The sequence below is a fragment of the Astyanax mexicanus genome, chromosome 18 (genome assembly GCF_023375975.1).
Source record: "Astyanax mexicanus isolate ESR-SI-001 chromosome 18, AstMex3_surface, whole genome shotgun sequence".
NCBI classification, from domain to species: domain Eukaryota; kingdom Metazoa; phylum Chordata; class Actinopteri; order Characiformes; family Acestrorhamphidae; genus Astyanax; species Astyanax mexicanus.
Window position 1 is genome coordinate 11,882,517 of NC_064425.1, and position 23,803 is coordinate 11,906,319.

At 38.1% G+C, this 23,803-nt stretch overlaps 3 protein-coding genes across 3 annotated transcripts; 1 reads left to right on the plus strand and 2 right to left on the minus strand.

The window, feature by feature from the left end:
- LOC103023595 (complement C1q-like protein 2) lies at positions 1-1,263 on the minus strand. Its single transcript, XM_007247633.4, has 3 exons — positions 877-1,263; positions 548-679; positions 1-432 (listed from the first exon to the last, which is right to left on the minus strand). Exons 1-3 carry the CDS (start codon positions 1,214-1,216, stop codon positions 155-157), a joined length of 750 nt encoding a protein of 249 aa, XP_007247695.2. The 5' UTR covers positions 1,217-1,263; the 3' UTR covers positions 1-154.
- Positions 1,264-9,781: 8,518 nt separating this feature from the next.
- On the plus strand, positions 9,782-13,078 carry LOC103023913 (sarcolipin). Its single transcript, XM_007247634.4, has 2 exons — positions 9,782-9,943; positions 12,476-13,078. The coding sequence occupies exon 2, from the start codon at positions 12,567-12,569 to the stop codon at positions 12,660-12,662; it is 96 nt and encodes a 31-aa protein (XP_007247696.1). The 5' UTR covers positions 9,782-9,943; positions 12,476-12,566; the 3' UTR covers positions 12,663-13,078.
- Positions 13,079-15,793: 2,715 nt separating this feature from the next.
- On the minus strand, positions 15,794-22,082 carry kbtbd3 (kelch repeat and BTB (POZ) domain containing 3). The gene is made up of 4 exons (XM_007247636.3): positions 21,865-22,082; positions 20,222-20,442; positions 19,193-19,358; positions 15,794-18,525 (listed from the first exon to the last, which is right to left on the minus strand). The coding sequence occupies exons 2-4, from the start codon at positions 20,428-20,430 to the stop codon at positions 17,071-17,073; spliced, it is 1,830 nt and encodes a 609-aa protein (XP_007247698.3). The 5' UTR covers positions 20,431-20,442; positions 21,865-22,082; the 3' UTR covers positions 15,794-17,070.
- Positions 22,083-23,803: the final 1,721 nt, after the last annotated feature.

The window sequence follows — 23,803 nt, forward strand, 5'->3', positions numbered from 1 at the left end:
TAGATTTTTCCTTTTTTTATTGAAGTCAGTTTATAGTTTAGATACAGGTCAATAACTCATTCTTTGGTTATGTTCTGAACATGAGTACAAGCATGTTCATAAATACATTTACTAATAAAACACTGCACTGACAAAAACAGCAAAACATATAAACTTAAACATAAAACAGCATTTGGCCACTAAAGGTGCTGTGGTGTAATCCACTATCATACAACCACTTTCCAGCTGGTAGTTTAATATAGACATCATCTCCTACTTCCAGTAACAGTGAGACTCCTTTAGAGGAACTCACACTGCCCTTGTCTTGAATAGTATGTGTTCCAGCAACAAATTGCCCTTTCTTATATAAGTTCACTCCTACTGTTCTTCCAGCTCCTCCATGGATGTCGAATCTGAATGCATACACTCCTCTAGAAGGTGCAGTGAAAATACCTGTATTGGTAGAGAAGTATACACAACTGTAAACATATACACATAAATCATCCATACATGTTTTCTTGTGTTTAATTTTTTTTTTTCTATACATTTTTGTAAATGAATAGCTTACCCGTATTTGGGTTGTAAGCATTGCCTATGTTGGTGAAGATGTGTTTGTAGACCAGAGTGATGTCAGTGCTGTAAGGTCCAGTATTACCACTTCCACTTGCTAACAGTGCAGCTGAAAATGCCACTTTTTTCCCTATAATAACATAATAGTTCACACTGTTGTTAAAATCAAGTAATTAATGAGATGTGTTGCAGACTTTGCATTAAATGGTTAATAGATGAGTTAACAAACATTTTTTACAGTAAATGTGAATAGAATGAGAATTGAAACATTCCTTTCATCCATGATTTACACACACACACACACACAAAGCATGTTCTATGAATCACCTTGATTGATGTGACTCTCCTCCTCTACCTTCTTCTTCAGCTCCTCCACTTTACTCTCACTTGCTCTCAGTCTGCTCTCCAAGTTGTTCACCGCAATCATTGTGTGTCTCTGATCAAATTTCAGCTCTGCCAGCACAGCGCTCATTTCTCTCAAAACAGCGTGGATGTCTGACAGGTAGATTTGTTGGGTGGAGGTTGTTGTTGTAGCTTGAGTTGTGGGATGCTCAGCCTGAATCTCGTTTTCTCTGTCATCATTATGACTGATGCCATTCACCCTGACCGACTGTCCCTCCAACAAACTGCAGCCCAACACCAACACCAACAGGTAAACTGGACTCATCTTTAAACAGTCCTGTCACCTAGTGTCTTAGTGATCGTGATGTGGTAGACACAGTGCTACTATGTAGAGTACACTGGTTAATCATTTACTGTATTATCAGAATTTCTGATCTGTAATTTGTACATGAGCATGTAAATTTTTAACAGCTGATAGGTAAAATAAGACAATAACATACAGTGGGAAAAAAAGTATTTAGTCAGCCACTGATTGTGCAAGTTCTGCTACTTAGAAAGATAAGAGAGATCTGTCGTATTCATCATAGCTACACTTCAACTATGAGGAAAAAATGAGAAATAAATACAGGAATTCACACTGTAGGACTTTTAAAGAGTTTATTTGTAAAAAATAGTGGAAAATAAAGATTTTGGTCACCTACAAGATTCTACAAGCAAGATTTCTTTATTTAAGAGGCTCTTCTGTCCTCCACTCGTTACCTGTATAAAAGACACCAGTCAGGCTCCAAACTCAACCTCGTCCAAGATAAAAGAGCTGTGGAAGGACACCAGGAAGAAAACTGTAGATCTGTACCAGGTTGGGAAGTGTGAATCTACAACAGGGAAGCAGGTTGGTGTGAATAATTCAACTGTGGGATCAATAGTGGGAAAATGGAAGAAATACAAGGCCACTGATGATCTCCCTCGATCTGGAGCCCGATGCAAGATCTCAGCCTGTGGGCTAACATCCCAGAACTACACAGAGGGATCTGATGAACGACCTGCAAAGAGCCGGGACCAACGTTACAAAGGCTGTCATCAGTAACCCACTACACCAAGAGAGACTCAAATCCTGCAGTGTCAGACATGTCCTCCTGCTTAAGCCAGTACCTGAAGTTTCCCAGAGGTCATATGGATGATCCAGAAGGGGATTGGGAGAATATCATATGGTCAGATTAAACCAAAATAGAACTTCAACCTCAACCCCATAAAAAATTGTGGAGGGAGTTGAAAGTCTGTGTTGTCCAGCGAAACCCCCAAAACATCACTGCTCTAGCGAAGATCTGTATGGAGGAATGGGCCAAAATACCAGCTACAGTGTGTGCGAATCTGGTGACCCACAGGAAACATTTGACCTCTTTCATTGCCAACAAAGAACTTTTGTTATTGAACAAATTTACAAACAAATTCTTTAAAAATCCTACAATGTGATTTCCTGGATATTTTTTAAATTTTGTCCCTTATAGTACCTAGGATAAAACTACAGACCTCTCTCCTCTTTCTAAGTGGGGGAACTTGCATACTCAGAGGCTGACTAAATACTTTTTGCTCCACTGTATATAGTTTATTGTGGCTTTGTGGTGTCATCAGAAAAAAAAAAACATGTAAATGTCGATTAGCGTCACCTCAAAAGTTTTATGAAAACTTTTTGTTCGCATTTTTAGGATTTGTAATTGCTACAATTGAGACTGAGAAAATTTATTCTGCAAAATTTCATTTACAATCTCAGTGTGTCTGGGTTTGTTTGGTGCTCAGAAACTCTAAAACTCTGATCCTAGAATCAACCCCTGCTGTATATTATGAACACGTAATCTAGCAATGTAATGTTTTAATATATTAATCACCCTCTTTTACTTTTAGCTCAATCTCAACATTGGATTTGAACCCTCACACATGTATATGCAGAAACTGCAGAGTATGGTCTGGTCACTTGATCCACAAACAAAGGTGATACAACACATTTAACACAAGTGTGCATTGAATGGGCTTTCCGTATATATGGATATATTTAGGCTGTGTGGTTTGGTAGATCATAATACATTGGTAGCAGCAGATGAGAGCTTGTTTACTATAAAATGGGAGTTGTGCACCTATATTTCATAACTAAGACTTAACGTTAACTCCAAAGCAATGGAGTCTGTAGGATGATGTGCTGAATAAATGTTTAACTAATACTAATATACTAATGATAACTCAGTATCAGGGTCCAGAAAAACATGCTATAAATAAAATCAAAAATACTGTTGTAAAACACTCATATAAATTTAATGACTGTAGATGTAGTTGTTTACTGGCAGAATTCAAGATGACCCAGATTTGAGCATGTGATCATCTGAAAGTGGAACATCTCAACAAAAACTGATGTGTGAGTAATGATTAATGAAACATACCAGTCGTGCTTATTTTTTTTATAAATGTTCCATAAACTTAAAAAACACTTTTATTGTGGTCATTTCTGCCTCTGCAGTGCCCAGGCCCCCAGCTTTCCCCTTCCAAAACGTGCCACCGGAAGTGTTTGGCAGTTGTAACATCTGGTATTTCTTCTTTTGCATTGTTTACCACACCAAACTGACCATTACTCTCCTATTAACATCCTCTAGTTACGAATGAATGAATTAATGAATGAAGTTAGACTTATTATAGCGCTTTTTTACATACCCAAGGATGGTTTAGAGTCATGATTTACACACAACCATTTATACCCATCCACACACACACTGTTATGAAGCAGCAGCCAATCATGCACAACTTACTCCCAAATGGAAAAAACCTTAAACCTGGAGGACTGCATCCAGCACTGAGATTTTAGAATATGCAATTAACCTGATCTCCATGTTTTTAGACTTTAGAGCGTGACAGAGGAAATCCACTCACATACAAGAACATGGAAACTCCACCCAGATAGGAACTTGAACCCAAGATCCCAGTACTGGGAAGCAGATGTGCTAACAACTAACCACTGTGCCGCCAAGTTATCACTTTTTCCAGAAATTGCAATCCCATATATGCAATCCCTATATAACCCTATATAAGGTCCTGTGAGCAATGGACAGCAGGCTAAGGTGAGGATTTTATCATTTGCCATAAGAAAAGACTGCAGCAATTCACACTCTTCCAAAGAGCTCTGATGGTGTTAAGAGGAGCAAATTTCTAACTGACCCTAAGAAGCAGGCATGTGAAAATTTACCAGCTATGCAAAAGGTTACATTGCTCTGCAAAAGAATCTCCCGGCACACGAGCAAGCTCTTCCCTGCTTGCGCCATCCCTCACATTTATCTGACCCCTGATGACCCCTGCTGTCAGCTTATCAATCACATTCCTCTTTTCAATGTTTCTGGCTGAAAGAAAGCCGATCAGGCCGCACTAAAGACTGTTCAGCTGTCATCCAGGGTCAAATACTGACAGCCAACAGAAGCCTCCTCTGCTTTATAGATATAGGGCCTGGCGCCATGACAGTGCTGCAGGCTTATGAAAATCCTCAGCTGCTGTCTTACAGCATAATCGTTCCAACCGTCCATAGCACAAACCCCAAAAACTGAAGAATCTCATGCATTGCTGATGATGTTAGATATACAGGAGATTCTTTTCCAAAGAATTTTTTAATTCCATCAACTTTTATCAGCAATTATTCAAATGATCAATAAACACAAGTGACCCAGTTACACTGGCATCCACATACTGTATGTTATGCCCATGCCATAACCCTCCACCATGTTTGACAGACCATTAAGTGCTTTTGAGATCGTCAGGGTCTTTCCCAAGAAATATCTACGTATTTAAAGTAATTTAAAGATTTTTTCTTCTCATACTATTATTTTATCTTAATATTATTTTAAGATGAACTTCTTTATTATATTAAAATTAATTACAATATTTGTAACCACAACACCTGTTATTAGCCTCCAGCTTTTACTAATTGTAGATACTGTAACACTAGCCTATATAACAGTTCCAAAATGAGACAGTGTACAACATAAGCAGGGCAATAATGCAGAGAATTTAATTAATCTTATAATATTCCTATAATTATCTAATGATGATGAGTTTTTCACATAGACCGGGGCAATATATCTTGACTAGGGCTGCAAATAATGACTATTTTAGTAGTCGACTTATCTGATTATTTGTTTGAGTTGTCGATTATTTTTTGTCATGCCCTCCATTTTATCTCCTATTGGTAAGGACAGCTAAACATTTAGGCCCCAAGAACAATTTTGCAGTACATTTTGATAGATTTACTTGCTTATATTTAATATGAAAAAAAAAAATTAAAGCATAGATGGGATTTGGACAGAGACACAAAAATTACATCTCTGAAGAATTATCTTAATAATAAGAATTATAATTATCTTAATAATTATATTTCATTATAAAGTTTATAGTAGAGAGTGTCTTTTATAATTATTTTTTAACTAAATACCTTACTTTTGCAATTAGGTCAATTAGGTCAAACAAGACACTATGCTTAATAATAAAATGTATTGTAAAGTTATTTTGTGAGCACATTTATACATGTAATTTCCTGTGGACAGTAATGGCACTCATTCAGTGGAATGGCCCATAAACTGTATATTATGTCTTTAAATGTCATGATATATTATATTTTACCATTTTGCCAAACAGTGCATAATTATGTACACAACAGGTGGTGCCTTTAATACTGTTCATATTAATATCAGAATTATATTGTGTTTTTACCAAAATGACGAAATATCGTAAATCATAATATGAAATTAGGGCAAGATGATGTGGCCAAAAATCTAAAAATATGGCCAAAAATAAATCCAAGGCAAAGGGTAATAGTAGGATAGAGGAGGAAAAGAGGGGGGAGCAGGAAATGAGGATAGAAGTAGTTAGTTTGTTAGAGGTGTTAGGAGAGTAAGTGCTCTTTGAAGAGCTCTGTCTTCAGGAGTTTAAAGATTGTTGCCACTGGAGGAGCGCAGCGGCTGGGACATAGACAGTGAGTGCAGGTAGGAGGGAGCTGCTCTGTGATCACCTTGTAGAAAATCGTAAGGGCTTTGAATTTAATGTGAGCTGCAACTGGTAACCAATGGAGCTCAGTGAGCAGTGGGGAGATATGTGCCCATTGGCTTTGGTTGGTGAGCTGCTGCCTTCTGGACTATCTGAAGTGTTTTTTTTACACAGGCCGGAAGGCCCATTTGCACTGCATTGCAGTAGTTGAGGTGTGAGATGGCTTGTATCAAGAGTTGGGTGGCCTGTTGTCAAATTTGTCTCATTTTGTTTAGCGCAAAGTTGCAAGACCGAAGAAACTGAGGAAACATGATGTGTAAAGGAGTGATGATCATCGACCATAACACCCAGGTTCCTATAGCAACCTTTTTTTGGGGAGAGTGAGAGTAAGTCAATGGTTGGTGATAATAGGAAGTATTGTTGAATGGATTGTTTAGCTGGAAGAACCAGTAGTACAGTCTTGGATAGGTTTAGTTGAAAATGGTGTTTAAATTTACCTATTCAATGTATGTAGGTAACAGGTCAAGGTTATCGGAACCTGAAGATGTTTTGCCACTTTTCTCAAGGGGCTTAATCAGGATTATACCAGATTTTTTAAAGTCCAAAACCACCTTCACAGACACCCAGCACTGGTCACATCTCTGATACAAACTGATACACCACTTTTCAGTTGTGGACTAATGTTACAGAAAGCATCTGCCAGATGCCCGTGCCAGCCTAGCCTGCTGATGTGAGATTAATGTGAGGTAAGAGGATCGCTGTTGTTGCCAGGGCACATCGGTATGTGTTGTGCATGTTAATTACCAAACACTAAGAGGGATGCTAAAGCTAAAATCTTTAAATACTCTGTGAGTGTATATTACATATAATGTGTGTTTATACATAAAAGTACATAAAGGCATTTCGTTTTTTATTGCATCTAAACAAGAGTTAACCTTGTGTTAGTGTTATCTCGAGTTGGTTCACTGGTGCAGACCCTTATTCATCCTCTGCACCAACACCAGGAGGATGAACAATGCTTTCAGTGGAAGCGCCACAACGAAATTCCACTTATTTAAACAAAACCCTCCCAACCAAACAACATAAAACTCTCCAAATAAAACAAAAAAAAAATGTAGAGCAATTCCAAGAATTCAAAACACTATTTGAGATGGTTTTAAATGCATATCTCGTGTTAGGAAAAATGAAATATGAGTGTGGGGTGTTGTCTTTGGCTGTTGAATGTAACTAATAAAGTAACTAAGTTACTTTTTAAAGAAGTAATCAGAAATCAGATAAGTATTTCAAGATAACTTTGCAATCACTGATCGATAATGTATCAATATTTTGTGCAACCCGTTATCAGAAACAGTTTCTTTTTTAGTTACACATTATCCTACAAAACACCTCCCATTTCTGAAATCAAAACTGCACACACACACAACCACAACATTCTCTTTTAGAATTGGAGGTAAGACAAGTTATCCAGTTCTTTCATGGACAGATTTGGACATATATCTTCTATCCCCTTAAAAGGCCAACAATACTAACACCAGTCCCTATACACATTCTTTCAATAAAACCCTGAAATTCTGCACCTTTTCTGTGTTTTTTCTTCTTTATAAACATGTACTTCATCCTGTTGATCCTCCAGCAATCAGCGATTGGAGCTGTGAAGTCTATTTCCATTGCTTATCTGGGTTAATAATGTTAACAGCTGTTCGGGACACAGCAGAAATTCTAGTGGGGCTGATAGACCTTCTGGATCATTCCACAGCCTACACATCACCAGCACCGTCGCTCCAGAGACACAGTTACACTCCTCCACAGCTCACGAGGGGCTATGGGAGGGGTTTTACTCCTCTGGTTCATGTCTGGTATTAGATATGTTGCCAGTAGTTTCATGTTTATCTGCTCCAGTTTTATTCTATTGGCAAAACTTCTGTAGAGGGACTAGACAAGCTGTATGTGTACAAGCTGTATTGCACATCTGTGTCATCAATAGGTACAAATTAAGGCAGTAAATGACATGTCTCTCCAAACCATCACTGATTGTGGAAACTTCACACTAGACCTCAAGCAGTTTGGACTGTGTGTCTCTCCACTCTTCCTCCAGACTCTGATCCCTTGATTTCCAATCGAAATGCAAAATTGACTGATGATCAGTGATGGTTTGGAGAGACATGTCTGTCATCTGCTGGTGTTGGTGCACTGTGTTATATAAAGTCTAAAGTCAGTGCAGTGTTTTCCCAGCAAATCTTACAGAACTTCATGCTTTCCTCTGCTGACAACTTTTATGGAGGTGCAGATTTCATTTTCCAGCAGGACTTGACACACTGCCCACACTGCCAAAAGTACCAAATGGATTCATTTTTTCCACCCAGGAATAGTACTGCATTCAACTTCTGTTTTAAAGTACAATAAAGTTCATCTAAGTCCATCCTACTGCAAGTCACATGGAAGAAGCGTGCAAAATGCCAGAACTGAATAACATGCGTCTCATATATGAGACTGGGGATCCCCAGTCTAATCCAGAAACAATGGAGGTCTCCGGTTCCACAGGGAACATTCCAGAAAGCAGCCTACAGTAAATCGTCAGTCGAAATCCTTTTATGATCCCAAAAATCCAGAAAATCACCAAAAACAGCTGAGTCAACATGTGCTTTAGGTATAGATATACTTGCATTTATGCTCTTGTGAAGACCTCACACTGAAATCTGAGGATTTCCTGCAGTCTCCTCTGGAGATCCTCTCAAGCTGTCAGTGTGGATGGGGACCACAGAAAAGGTTTTTCTTTTTGCTTTAGTCTGTTTTTAATGTGTTTTGGCCATTTTGGATGGTATTGACACACGGATTCTTCTTTACACGATCCAGCTTTAACCTGCAATTTGTGGTTTACAGAAAGGTGTGAACTGTGTTCACAGACAGTGGATGATTTCTGGAAGTGTTTCTGAGCCCATGCAGTGATTTCCAGTACAGAATCAGTACAGTCTGTATTTAATGAAGTGCCATCTGAGTGCCTGAAGATCACCAGCATCCAGTACTGACTGACCATCAGCCTTGGCTTTCATTTAGTCTGTGTTTATGGTAGTAGGTATTTTTTTTTAGAATATCATGTTCTCTTCTCACTCAAAGATACTGCTACTGCTGCTTTACAGCATAGATTTTGATATTATACAGCTCAGTTATTATACTTCAGATTCTGAATCATAACGGCCAACATTAACAATAAAAATATTGTCATTTAGAACATTTATTTGCAGAAAATGAGAAATGGCTGAAATAGCAAAAAAATGCAGAGCTTTCAGACCTCAAATAATGCAATGAAAACAAGTTCATATTCATTAAGTTTCAAGAGTTCATAAATCAATATTAGGTAAAATAAACCAAGTTTTTAATCACATTTTTCCTGCATCTTGGCATGTTCTCCTCCACCAGTCTTATACACACTGCTTTTGGATAACTTTATGGTGCAAAAATTCAAGCAGTTCAGTTTGGTTTGATGGCTTGTGATCTTCCATCTTCCTCTTGATTATACTCCAGAGGTATTCAATTTGGCAAAAGTAAATAAACTCACCATTCTTGAGTGGTCTCTTATTTCCAGAGCTGTAAATTTATCTCAACTGTAGCAACAAAAGCATACTTTAGACTTTTTTTTTTACTTAAAATATAATGTGTTGCATGTATTAAGGTAAAACTGATTTTTTTTCACAAATCAACGCAAGATGTTTCCACCTTTCCTGAGCACATGAGGTCCTCACAATGTGGCAAATACATGCCAATACACACACACACACACACACACACACAGTTTTATTCCCCTGGACAGTGGTCTTAGATAACTGCCCTGCCCTGGCCGGTGACATCACAGCAGGGCTGTATAAAGGCCTTGTTTGGGAGGTGCACCTTTGCAGGGTCACTTCAGGCAAAGAAAAATTTGAGGGGGGCCTGAAAAATCCATTGAGAGAGACAGAGAGGGAGAAAGAGAGAGAAGAGGCAAAGAACGAGAGTGAACGAGGGGGAGATACTGTCTGCGGCTGGGGAAGTTCCTGCAGGTGTGCAGGTAAGAAGGAAATAAATAAAGAGATTATTAGGTATAATTGCATACTATCATGTAAACTGTAAATGTATAGAAACCAGACCACATTGCTGGTAACTCTGATGATCTTATTCTGTATAACAAAGGGAACTCTTGCTCTTCCTTTCCTGGGGCAGTCCTGATGAGAGCTTTATAAAGTATTTTTTTTTACTTAGTTGAGTAGGTCTTGCCATAATATGTATTAGAACATTACTCAAATAGAGCTATTCACTGTACACCAACTCTACCTCTTCACAACTTTAAAACTGATGCTCTCAAACCATGCTCTCAAAGAGTCAAGAAATTCAAGTAATTAACTAAGAGCACAGCTGTTAACTGAAAGCCTGAAATTCCAGGTGACTCTACCTCATAAAGCTGACTGAGAAAATCCAGCCAAGATGTGCAAAACTGTCATCTAAGCAAGAGGAGCTACCTCTAAAATATAAAACATATTAACATCCTTTTTTGTTGTTTACTAAATAATTGAATATGCTTTTATTTATAGTTTGCATAAGTTTGGTATTAATCCAAAATGCAGGACATTTTAAAATAATGATGAAAAAAAAAACTGAATTTAAAGTGTGTGCAAACGTTTGACTGGTACTGTATAATTCAGATAAATTATTTGAAATAGATTAAAAACAGGATAAAAGCTTAAGTGAGCAGAATGGAATTAATATAATTGCACTCTAAAGAAACAGATAAACATCTAATAATAAGTAGCCAAATAAATAAACTTATAATATTTGTAAAATGTAAAATATATATATAAATAAATAAAATAAAAACATGACAGTAAAATAAAACAAATATTGTACTGAGAACTGCATTTAAACAGTAAATATCTTATGGCTGTATATGATGCACTGTGCTTTATAAGTGACGTGCATTGTATCTGCAGTGTCGTAGTTACAATAACAACCAAATTCTCACTCCTGCCAATCGAAAAAACATAAGAAAGGGTGTTGTGGCACGTTAGGAACCGGAGTCAATCTTTGCTCAAGAGTGACTCAGCAGGATGTATCACTATTTAAAGAAACATCTCAGTAATGACCTAAATAGCTGCCTCGTGTGGGCCATCCCAAAAGCAACTGCAGACGTTTTAGTCTAGGAATAAACAATGATGACTATGTCTAACATTTACAACAAGTTTCAGAGTTCCAGCTGTTTAAATCACTTGTTTTTACTGATTGTCTAAATTATTTAGGCTCATTATATCTAGAAATGAAGTACTAATGAAGTAAAACAATGGTTTACTTGTTTCTGTTTACCTCATCCCTTATCAACAGCAGAGAGGTTCTGGGTGGTGTTCAGCAGTGTTTATGTAAGGGTGGGCTGTAGCCAGAGAGCTGTCAGTATGGGGGGATTGTAGCCGCAGTTGAGCAGATGAAAGATGAGAATTTGAAACTCAGAGACAACAGGTGGGTTTAAACCTGGACGTGACTTTCAGAGCGCTTATTAATCCAGCGTGTGTGTGTGTGTGTGTCTAACTGTGGAAACATTTTAAACCCCGCGGAATGTAAACACGGAGAAAAAATAATAATTTATTGAGTAAATTACATTAAATAATGTTGATAAATGTTTTTTTTTGGTGGACACCTGGAATTGAAATGTGGAAAACAACAAAAAAAAGTTCATCAAACAAGCCTGATTTTGACCCAAATACTCTGAACACTGGTCAGTGTCCTGCATGTTCCAACACCCTGATTGCCGAGTATAATATGTCAGTCAGCCTGAGCAAAATGTGTCAACACCCCGGTTGCAAAGTATAGTATTGAAATTGCCCTGGACTTTTGCAAACACACAGGTTGCTAAGGTCAGAGTTCTCAAGTCTCACGCTTTGAGTGTGTGACACACGCACCTCAGCGAGTTCACACGCTCACATGCCACACATGGTATTTCTCACGCTTGCCAATCCATCGGCTGTATATTATAATGTACTCTCGCTGAGCCAATCAGAATATAGATTGCTCTGTTGTTAGGCAGACCTAGTCAAAGAGGGTGGAGTTTCAGCCAGAGTGTCAGGTGTGAAGAACTGTCCGATTCGAAAGTTCTGAAACACACGTCGGTGAACAACCGAAAGAGAACGTCGGCAACGTTTTTTATTGTTTGCACATTGTAAATGAACATATGTATTTTTTAGTTATTATTTTTGTTAGTGAACCTTTCTGAAGTTTAGTGATTACCTGTTCAGGAGAAAACTAGCCAGCTGGCCTGTATCCATGGCTGCAGCACACTGATTGCGTGCTGTTGTGTTCTTTACCTGCCAACCCGGGTTGTGAAAATTGGACTTCGGAAATGGCGGTGGGCAGATTTGGAGCCTCAAGCTACAGAAATTACCATGACATACTAGCATACTCAAAATGTTTCCTTAAAATCTGTTGAGAAGTCCTGATCATTTTATGAGCTTCTACCGAAAATATAATGTTTATTTGGTCCTTTAAATTGACACTTACTTTATATTTCTTTCTTTCTTTCTTTCTTTTTCTTTCTTTCTTTCTTTCTTTCTCGTTATAGTGGACTGCACAACAAATCCCTTTCTTCTAATCTCCCATCAACATCCCTCACAGATTTCTCTTAATCAGTACCTCTGTCCTGACTGCGAGAGATGGACCGGTCTGTACAGGAGCTTTTTCTGAACTTTATGATCGTCCTGATCACAGTGATGCTCATGTGGCTGCTGGTCAGATCCTACCAGGAGTAAAGGAAATGAGCGAGCGATGGGCTCTAGCTGCTTAGCACTGCTCTTGCGATGTATGTCTGGGAGGAAAGCATGCGGCACTGCCACCCCCACCCGATCAACAGATGGCGATACTTGGTTTGGAAGCGAGAGAGAGAGAAAAGACCTTTGGCTGACTGCTCAACAACACAAGACATCGGCTTCAGAATGTAGTGGTTAAAAATATAAAGAGAAGAATGATGATATGGATCTTAACTTTTTGTTTTGGCTGCTTTGGTGTACTTGTTTTTGGCTTTGGTTTATCACAGCACTGAGCACATGTTAACTGCAGTCACTGCCAGATTGCTTTAACATTGCAGTTTAGGTAATGTTTAGGTATCTGGACATTTGGACGTGCTCAGACAAAAATGAAATAAAGAAATAAACAGTATTGTCTGTGACTCAAAGAGTCTTGACTATTTTTTTTTACATAGATAAAGCTGTAAACCTTTGCACAAGACTAATAAATAAACACAAGACTCAAACTACAGTCAAGGCCAAAGGATCAGACTTTTGGACCAATTACCAACGGTGTCCAAAGTATTCCCATTCACTCCTCTGGTAAACGCATTGATACAAGAGTTTAAAACACGTCTGTAGAAGTTGAAGCATCAAATCAAGCTTTTTACTCCTAATATAAAAGTGTTAAAGTACTGGTTGCAAAACTAAACTTAACTTAAAAGTATAAAAGTAATGCAAGTAATAGTAATACAAATTCCATTAAGGACATAATCTTAGGCAGTGCCACAGAGTCCTATAGTGCACTACCCGCCCTCCCCAAAACACATTTCTCTAAAAGCCATAATATTGACTATAATGTTATATTAAAATGTCAAAGTTGATAAATTTGGGATGCACTAGGCTCCCTGTTTTAGCTGCATAAATGTCCAATGTCCACAAAAATGAATGTATTTTAGTAAAGTAAATATATTAAACAAGCTTAGTTAGACGTTTGGCTCGAGTCTCTACACGGATCATCTTCATACTAGACTACATACATCTGCTATGTTCTTGCTGGAGTGTGGGTGTGACGTGTGCAGGCGTGATGGATCACAGTATAAATCAATAGGGTGTTGTAATGGTACATTTTTATACTTCTCTACATCCAACCACAATCAGATTCACTCCATCTGGGTGGACAACAAATAACAAGGCTATTTTTAAAAAGTAAGTAGGAGAAAGTTCTCTTTTTTTGTTGTTGTTGTGCTGCTATATGTAGTGCTTGTACACTTTTAAAATTATACAAGTTGAAGCACCTTAAGCTTCCTTGGAAATTCCTCAAATCACCTTAATTCTATTTCTCAAACTTTAAACGAAATTGTATCACCAATGATCAAACAAAAACGTTTAAGTAGCACCTACTGGGGCTTCTGTGCGGGCCTTACCTAATTTACAATCTGCAAAATCTGCAGTATGCCTACTGAGACAGAGGGAAATAACAGGAGTGTGGGGGAATAGGGAGTAGTGGACTACAGAGTCTACATGGCACCCCTTTAAACCTTAGCTTAATTATTTTGCTATTATTACTAATACAGACACTATGGTGAATCCTGGAGTTCCACAGGATACAACTGTAGGGACTCTTACACTGTAAATAACTGAAGTGTAAGTTTATATACAGTATCTACCAGAGTGAACACTGAACACAAAGAAAAGTAAACAATTAAAGGAAAAAAACTGATTTCAATCTGAGGCCATCTGGTGTACCACCCTAAAATGCAGTGGTTCTCCAAAATACCACAGTTGGAGAAGCACTCCCTGAAGGGATTCCTCCAATGTATCAAAACTGAAGTAACCCTAAAAGTCCAGATGACTTACTCCTAAAGCTTTGCTTGCCATTGTTGCCACAGTGCTTAATCAAAAGAGGCTTATACTATCAATTTAGTTAGCCTACCAGTTTAGTTACTTAGCTAGTTAATCAAACAGGCCTGAATATATATCAGCTACCGTGTATTTAACTACCCTAAATGCTTGGTAGGCCCAACATTACTCTGGATAAGATGTTGTTTTCACAAGGTGTCAAGAGACAAAACACATGTATTACAGGGCCAAAGATATGTGGAGACCTACTCACCCCAGCGTTCCTTCCGAAATCAAGCCCTGGATCACAACACATCCAACTGGATGGAGCTCCCTCATTCCAGAGATTGCAGTTCTACTGCCCCACAGTGGAAGCTCTGGGGCTTCAACCTCTACAGCCGAGGGTTATTGTTGGGAATAATAATGGTGGAGCTCTACCAAAGCATCCAGTTTTATAGACATAGTCTTTACTATATTAATGGTGGATGCACCTTAAGTTATTTAATAATAAGAAGCTTTTCCAACAAATGTTTGGACATACAGTGCACAACATGAACAGCAACACAAACAGCAGCTCTGTATGGTATTTTATTTCAGTGAGAAATAAAAAAGTTTAACAACAGCAGTTTTCGGTTTATTCATTTTTATTATGCATGGATGCAGGTGCAGATTTACACTCACTGTCTAAAAAAAGGGAACATTTAATGCCCCTAAAAGCTCTCTTACAGATTTTATTGCCACTAAAATGGTCAGAAATGAACTGCCTCATATCTATGGCAGAGTTCTTCAGTCCTGGTCATGGAGCCCACCATCCTAAAACATTTTAGTGGTTTCCCTGCTTTAACACATTCACCACAATTCAAAAAGGGCTTTATATGAAATGATTGGCTCAATCAAGTGTGTTTGGAGAAGCGAAAGCAACACATTTGAAGGATAAGGTGGCTCCAGGCCCAGAACTGTGTTTGGAATTGCTCTACTTATTTTATCTTATTTACTATATAGCCATTGCTATATATAGTCATTATATATATATATATATATATATATATATATATATATATATATATATATATATATATGTGTGTGTGTGTGTGTGTGTGTGTGTGTGTATTATTAGTTATACAGTGATATTGTGCACACCCCAATGTAGGGTTTAATTAACCAACCTAGAGGATTGTAGGTCAGTATGCTACCAATGAACCAATAGATCTAAGTGCAGCTGTGTGAGTGAGTGCAAGGTGCAAGGTGGGAAATAAAGGAGAAACTTCACAAAAGAAATGCCACATGGCATGTTCAAACAAAGAAGAACATGGATCTAAAGACCAGGATGTTTAATTTAACATAAAAAACAGCTTTTTTTGTTTGTCTTTGGTAGACTCTGTGTTCTCTTTTTGTTCTCAATGTCTTGTCTTGTCTTGTCTTGTCTTGGCTTGTCAGCGCTGATTGCTGCTGAGGATTCTGGGGTTTGGAGTATTTTGCCCCATACCCACCAGTTCTACCACTCTGCTGCTTACTTGCTTGCCCTCTGCTGGTGACTGGTGGTATAGGCTGCCTTCTTAAGTTGTAGTCTTATATGCAATGGTATCCACACCCAACTTTTGTACTTATGGCTATGTAGCATATAAATTACATTTTACTCAAGTTACATTAAAGACATTAAAGTGCTTTACATAAAGTGCTTTTTCATTACAGCTTCATACCTATTATTTAATAGCTGTGAAGGTGCACAAACTTGCCTTAGTTGCCTTATTTTTTAAATATAGTTTTTTTTATTTAAGTAATTTAATTAACGTGTACATGTGGACTTGGGTAATCATAAACTGGTTCCTTTCATGAATCAGGAAATAATCAGATTTTTGCTTTGCAACAAGCCATTGAACCCACAGAATAAGACCTTAAAACTTAATGCTGCAGCTCTTTTCTTACACAATGGGCTACAATAAGATCTTACATCAGCTAAATTGGTTTTAGCATTGCTCTCAAAGTAATTTGTCCTAATCCTTTGGGTGCTATATTAAACAATGATCCTTTATTTCTGCTACCAGGGTCTATTTTCACTCATGCACAGACTGAGAAATCACAGAATACTCTGGTTAAGGTTTACATGCACTGTGATACCTGATTACTGAGCTAAAATCCAATTCATTTAATCAGATTTTTAAAATCTAGTTTATAGATATTTCAATCTAAGAAATCTGACTATGTGGTTTATATGACCACTGCAGAAAATCTATTATAAAGTGCATGTATAAGCATTCATTGATTTCATTGATGGTTTAGCCACTCAGGAACCCAAACTATTCTAAGTACTGTGTGTGTGTATATATCTATATTTATGCTGTTTTTGGTTTGTATTCCAAAAACATTACACATCTGGCCTCCCCGATCTTTTACAAAGCCTTTTCTTAGCAAGGGAGGTTAGTGTTTTCATTTGAATAAAAAACATATTGTTGTCATGACCTAGAATTTATGTTATGTAGGCTACGTGTTTAAGTATGTGTGTGCAAAACATGCATGCTTTTCCTGTTATTAGGATTGTAGTGCTTGATCGATTGTAGTCTTCTATGCGACCAGATAATATTCCTGACTTTGTTCACAGTGTTTCAGTTGGCTCTGACCTCCAGGGGTCTCTATAGCGGTTGAAGCTGAGTGCCTGGCAGTGGAACTCAGTGAGAGCCCTGGGCATGGATGCCACCTCCTCCCACTCGGAGCGTCCACTGTGATATACCTGCACCTCGTCTGTGACCTCGTCTGGAGAGTAGTCGCTACCCAGGATGTAGATCCTGTCCCGCACACCTATGGCCCCGGCATTAAAGCCAGCACACTCGAACGAGCCCTCCCCCTTCCACACGCAAGTTTCGGGGCAGAAGCTGTACACTTTGTAGGTGGACAGGTCACACAGGTACAGGGTTTTGTTAATGGCCACGGCCTTGACGAGAGTGGCATGGAAGAACTGTCCAAATTCAGCCACTAGCTGGCACCACTGGTCAGCGATTGCATCGTAGCGAAAGAAGCAGTCCAGTGATGGGTTGAAGGCTTCGGACATCTCCAGCTCTGAGCCAAGAGCGTAGACTATGCTTCCACATGCAGCTACCTCTGGAAAGTAGATCCGTCGTGGTAGAGGACTGACTGACTTCCAGGAACGCAGCAGTGGGTCGTAGTACTCTACATCTGGAAGGCTTTGGACATTGTGAGAGGGTCCACAAGTTTTTCCACCGATCACGTAGAGACGCCTCAATGTACAGACCGAAGCATGCATCGTACGGTCTTTTCTCATGGCTGGGGCTTGGACTAAGCTACCCGTGACAGGACAGTAGCACCAGACCTCGTTCGTAGCTTCATGATGAGGTTCTGCAATATGCAGTCGCACAGTCCGGCAACAGTTTCCCCGACAGCCTCCGGTCACAAACAGCTTCTCTGCAAAGCCAGCCAGAGATGAGCCTGGCAAGTCAGCAAGTCTTGCAGCATCCTGGGGCAGCTCGCGCCAACGGTCAGCTTCCACATCGTAGCAGAAAGCATGGCGGGTCAAGCCATCTTCTTCTGTCTTGTGCACATAGATGTAGCTGGAAGTAGTGGACGGACGAGCATCTGGAAAGAGGCCACTAAACTTCTTTGCCTGTTCAAATGCTTCCTTTATCTTTTGGGAACACTGTTGGTCATTTAAAAGCAGATGCTCGGACCGGCTCACCTCCTCCAGGAGAGCAGGAGGAAGCTGGTGGAGTCTAACATGGGTGAGAAACTCTGGAAGCATTTGGCTTCGTTTTAGCGGGTCATGTTTTATCCACCGAAGCAGGGAACGCAGCGCACTCTCCTCATCCGGGATGCTGAGGGAATCAGCAGACAGGCAGCGCTCCAGTACCTGAGCCGGCATCTCCAGAAAGTCTGAGCTGCAGGAGAGCATGTAGAAATGAGCCATGACAAACTCAGTGGAGCGACGCAGGAGGTGAGGTGATCCATAGCCTTCAGCAATGGCCAGGAGGTGAAGGCAATTAGAAAGATGCAGGGTTTGGATCAAGAAGTCGCTGCAAGCACGAGAGAGTGTGCCCACCTGTAAACATATGTTAGATACCAGAGGTGTCATGTTACAAAGTATAAATACTTTATTACTTAAATAGAAATGTTGGTTATCTAAACTTTCCACTCCTTACATTTTAAAAATAGTCTTTTTAGTTCTATTCCATTTCATCCTTCAAAAAACCCTATACAGATAAATCTCTCCATCCAGATAGAGTGAATCTGATTGTGGCTGGATGAGAAGTATAAACATATACTATTCCTTCACCCTATTGGTTTATACTACTTCCCCACTCCAGCAAGAACATAGCAGACGTATGTAGTCTAGTACGAAGATAATCTGTGCAGAGACTCAAGAGAACTCCAGACAAATGTCTAACTCAGCTTCTTCTTTAATATATTTACATTCTACTAAAATACTTTCATTTTCAATGGGCATAAATGCAGCTGAAACAGGGAGCCTAGTGCATCCCAAATTTATCAACATTACCATTTTAAAATAACATTATAGTCATTATGAGTTTTAGAAAATATTTCTTTATTGTGTTTCAGTTTTACAGTTTCAACAACACCTAATTTGACATATTATGACAAAATGATGAAATTGTGTTCAATTTTGAACTTAGTATCAGTATTTAAAAGTTGATCTGGGCTCTTGTGGGCTAAATCCTGAGATAATCAGCTCTCAGCTCTTTTCTCACCTGCAGAAAGGAAGCGAGCTGGAAGAGCATGTCCACATTCTCCTCCACAATCTCAATCTCACCAGAGTACGCAAAGTCCAGGAAGGTGCGCACAGCTGGAGCGGACAGATTGCTTAGTGTAACTGTGCCATCATCACGTTCACGCATGTTCACTTCAAACATGGCCCTGTGACAGAAAACATCATATCAGCTTACATTTGACAAAACACTGAAGGATTCATTTACTGATTTATTTACAGTATAAGTCAAATTCAAACACCTTCTCATTCAGTGTTTTTCTTCATTTAATTTTAGTATTCATTTTCTACATCATAGATTAATATTAAAGACATGAAAACAATTAAGTAACACATATGAAAATTACATAGTAAACAGTAAAAAAGTGTTTGTCCTCCACAATCCCCTGATCTAAACCTGATGAACTGAGATGGTGATTTGAGGTGATTTGTTTGGGATGAGCTGGAGCTTCACAGCATGAAGGAAAAGCAGCAACTATTGTTCAGCACCTCCAGAAACTACTTAAAGATGCTGAGAAAACTATTCCAGGTGACTTCATAAAGACACTGTGATTAAAATACCAAGAGTGTTCAGATCTGTCCATAGATAAATGTGTTACCTAGAATATAAAGTTAAAAATATGCAGATATATAACAATATAACAATATAACAGATGCTATGAATTCATTTTGGTGTATTGTTGGCCACACCCCCACTACTTCACCGGCACTCAGGACAGTATGGTTTAAACAGATTGCGTAAATAGTTCTTAATTTGTACTGTGAGTATCAGTCTGAGGGTGTTTTTCACACTTTTTTCAGCATTTTTTCCAGACCCAGGTGCACTTGCTCCGCAGGTCCAGTACATTTGTTTAAGTGTGAAAGCTGTTTTGAGACCTCTGAGTTGAGTCAATACAATATTAGGCAGTTAGTTTTGATGTTAAGGTGAATTGGTGTATATACACACGTGGTCTGTAATTGAGGATATGAAAGTGATGATTGGCCCTGTCTATGTACAAGAACAATCTCTGACCTGAAGAAGTCGCTGCAGGCGGCGAGGACGCAGCGATGGCACGGCAGTGTCTCATTTTGAACACGAATGCTGAAGTCAAACAGCACGCCTCTGGAGCGGAACCCACGGAGCACGCTCAGTATCTGCTGCCCATGAGCTTCCGATACCAGGACCACGGAGCGCCGCTCTGGAACACCGTTACACACATTCCCTTTCCTCTGTCCATCCATCACCACTGATACCTACAGCAGAGACATATGAATGTGTTTACATGTGTATCTGTCTGTCTGTCTATATATATAAAACTACATATGTTTATATGTATGTATGCTGCAGATATTAATGAGTCATCCTAATGTCACAATAATTTTGCTTATGACAAAAAATAGACAAAATAAATGAATGAATGAGTGTGTGTGTGTGTGTGTGTAAGAGAGAGACTGGGTGAGAGAACACAGGAGAGAAATATATTAAATCCCGTAATGAAAGAGTGCCAGACTGAGATTGATTGGTTCCAGCACTGCAGCTTCATCCCTATGCAGAGTCACAGTCTGTCAGTCTGTCCTCAGGGATCAGTCCACCTTTACAGCTTTATCAGTCACTTTGGTGCATTTTTCAGATCAAAACTGATATTCTCAAAACTAACTGTCCAAACTCACCACATTATCTAGTCATTTGTGCACATAATAGAAGACATTATATCAATCATTTTGTTGCCTCTGATGAATTTTTCTATCACCAAATCATCTAGGCATGAGATCACTATGTAACTCACTACATTCAAAAGTGCTGAACCAGATGTCAGCAGATTCTATACATGTCTATTATCATTAGCTTTCTGATAAATCTCTTTAGTTCAAATTCAATTTTCACTGATGAACAAAGATAAACAAATAATCAACCAATTCTCCAAAATAGTTTTGATGCATTTCATCAAGAGAGACAGACACATAGACACATATAGACAGAGCAAAAAAGCGTTTAGCTCAGAGACAATTTAAAAAATATTTAGTAAAATTAATATTATTAATTAGTGTGTTAAGTAATTAGTAAAGTAATTAATGAAGGTGATGTCAATGATGTCAATAATTACTTACTTAAAAGGGTGGAGTTATCCCAAGATGCACATTTTAAAAGCTTGATATTTTTTATGATAATATCAATGAAATAAACTCTTTAAAATTAAGAAAAATATCACCTACTAAAAGATTCATTCTGCATTTATTCAGCAAAACAAATTCAGAGTTCATTTTTAAAAGATGTGGTTTGTTTGTCTCTCATGTGTTTCAGATAATCAAACTAATTTAAATATTAGTCAAAGACAGTTTTTAAATGAAGCCTACGTGGCCCTGAGTGAAAAATTATTTTCCCCCAATTAAAACATAACTCAATAGTGGTTTATCACACCTGAGTTTAATTTCTGTAGCCACACCCAGGTCTGCGTGTGTATCTGCCTGTGTATATGTGTGTGTGACTGTCTGTGACTGTGTGTATGACTTTGTCTGTGTTTATGTGTGTCTGTGTGTGTCTGTGTGTGTAAGAGAGAGAGAGTGAGAGAAAGAGAGAGAGAGAGAGAGAGAGAGAGAGAGAGAGAGAGAGAGACAGAGAAGGTGAGGCTGCAGCATTGCTGATGAGAAAGAAGATCAGAAAGATGATGATGATACCTGAGGTTATTCAGAGCTGCTCCAGGGCCCAGTTTCAGCTCACTACTGTTTACCACCTCCCCTGCGTTACTGCCATCCGGGTACTGCAGGATCCGCGCCATGTGTGAGCAGACCCTGATAACACACTGAGCAGATCCCCCTCTGCAGGATGAGCTGAGAGTGAGGATGACAGTCTGGGGGTCTTCAGCACCGCGGACAGCGCACTACAGGACCTGCGGTGGGCGGGGCCAGGCGACAGAAAAAGGAAGTGACGCATGATTTCAATAACCCACGTGCACATCTGACGTCGTCATTTCTCATTAATAAGAAAATCTACAATAATAACAATAACAATAATAATAATAATAATAATAATAATAATAATAATAACAATAATAATAATAATAATAATAATAATAATAATGTGAGTTTATATTAATAATAAAAATACAAAAATAGTACTAGTACTGAAGTACTAAACAAATGTATATATGAAATAATATTATTATATTATTTTATAGAATAAAACAAAAATCAATGTTATACTAAAATACAGTTACAGTTGCTGTGTGTCATAAATGTACATGTAAAGAAATGTTTGTAAAAATAAAGTGTTATTATTATTATTATTATTATTATTATTATTATTATTATTAGTAGTAGTAGTAGTAGTAGTAGTAGTGGTAGTAGTAGTAGTAGTAGTAGTAGTATACTTCCTGTAACTTGAATAACATTTTTGTCATACAGGTACATTTATACAAATAAACAATATAATAATAATAATAATAATAATAATAATAATAACAATAATAATAATAATAATAATAATAATAATAATAATAATAATTATTATTATTATTATTATTATTATTATTATTATTATTATATTATTAATAATTTATTTATTTATTTTTCAATTATGTTAATTTTTTTCTGTTAAATGTCAGTTGCTGCGGATGTGTGTCAAAGTGCATTTTTATTAATTTGTTAGTACAATACAAAAATGTCAAATTACTTAAGAGTAATAATGGTAAACTGTGCAGTATCTCTGTATCATCTCTGTGGTGATATAAAGGAGAAGGGGAGCTTATAAAAAAGGCAGTGGGTGGAATTACAGTGTAAGGGCTTTTACTGTAACAAAGTTGAGGTTGTGAGCTGGGGCCTGGGCCTGGTTCCTGAAATTCTTTGGATATTTGGATAAGTGATTTTTTGATTGAGAACAGATGTGGCAGTAATCAGGACTGGGTGTGGTTAGAGAAATTAAACTCAGCTGTAATAAACCACAGTTAAGTTATGTTTTAACTATTTTCTCCTGTAATAATTTTAAAACTTATGTGTTTACTTTTGTTGTATTAGAATAATACATAAATTAGTTTGATGAACTGAAACATTTAAGAGTGACAAACGTGCAAAAAAATAAGAATCATGAAGGGAAAAAAACACTTTTCACACCAATGTATGTCAGTTAGTGACATTTTGATGTAGCCTGTCTCACACACTTTCTATCCCACCAGATCATTTGAGCTGAATAAAGTTTAGTTGCAATGTTCATAACATTTCAAAGACTAGCCTCTTAGAACAGGTCCTCTCCAGTTGCAGTGTTGGTTTAACAGTATAGGAGCGGCTCTTCAGTCATCAGCGACTTCTGCTGAGCAGGTATGGTGATGATTTCAAGGAAACTATGTCACCTAGTGACATTTTAATGTACACTCACTCTTTGTCCCATTAGATCTTTTAAGTTTAACAAGTTAAAGTTCAGTTGGAACATTTAGAACATTCCAAAGATGACCCCCTTTAGACCCTGTTAGAGAACCAGTCTGACACGCTTTTGTAGAGATTTGTATGCAGATTGTGCTTTTTAAAACACCTCACCCAGAGCAGACACAAGTTTCATTTTCATTGAAGGTGAAGAAGACGGACTTACTTACTGATGATCTTCTAGAACAGCCTCAGAAAAGGT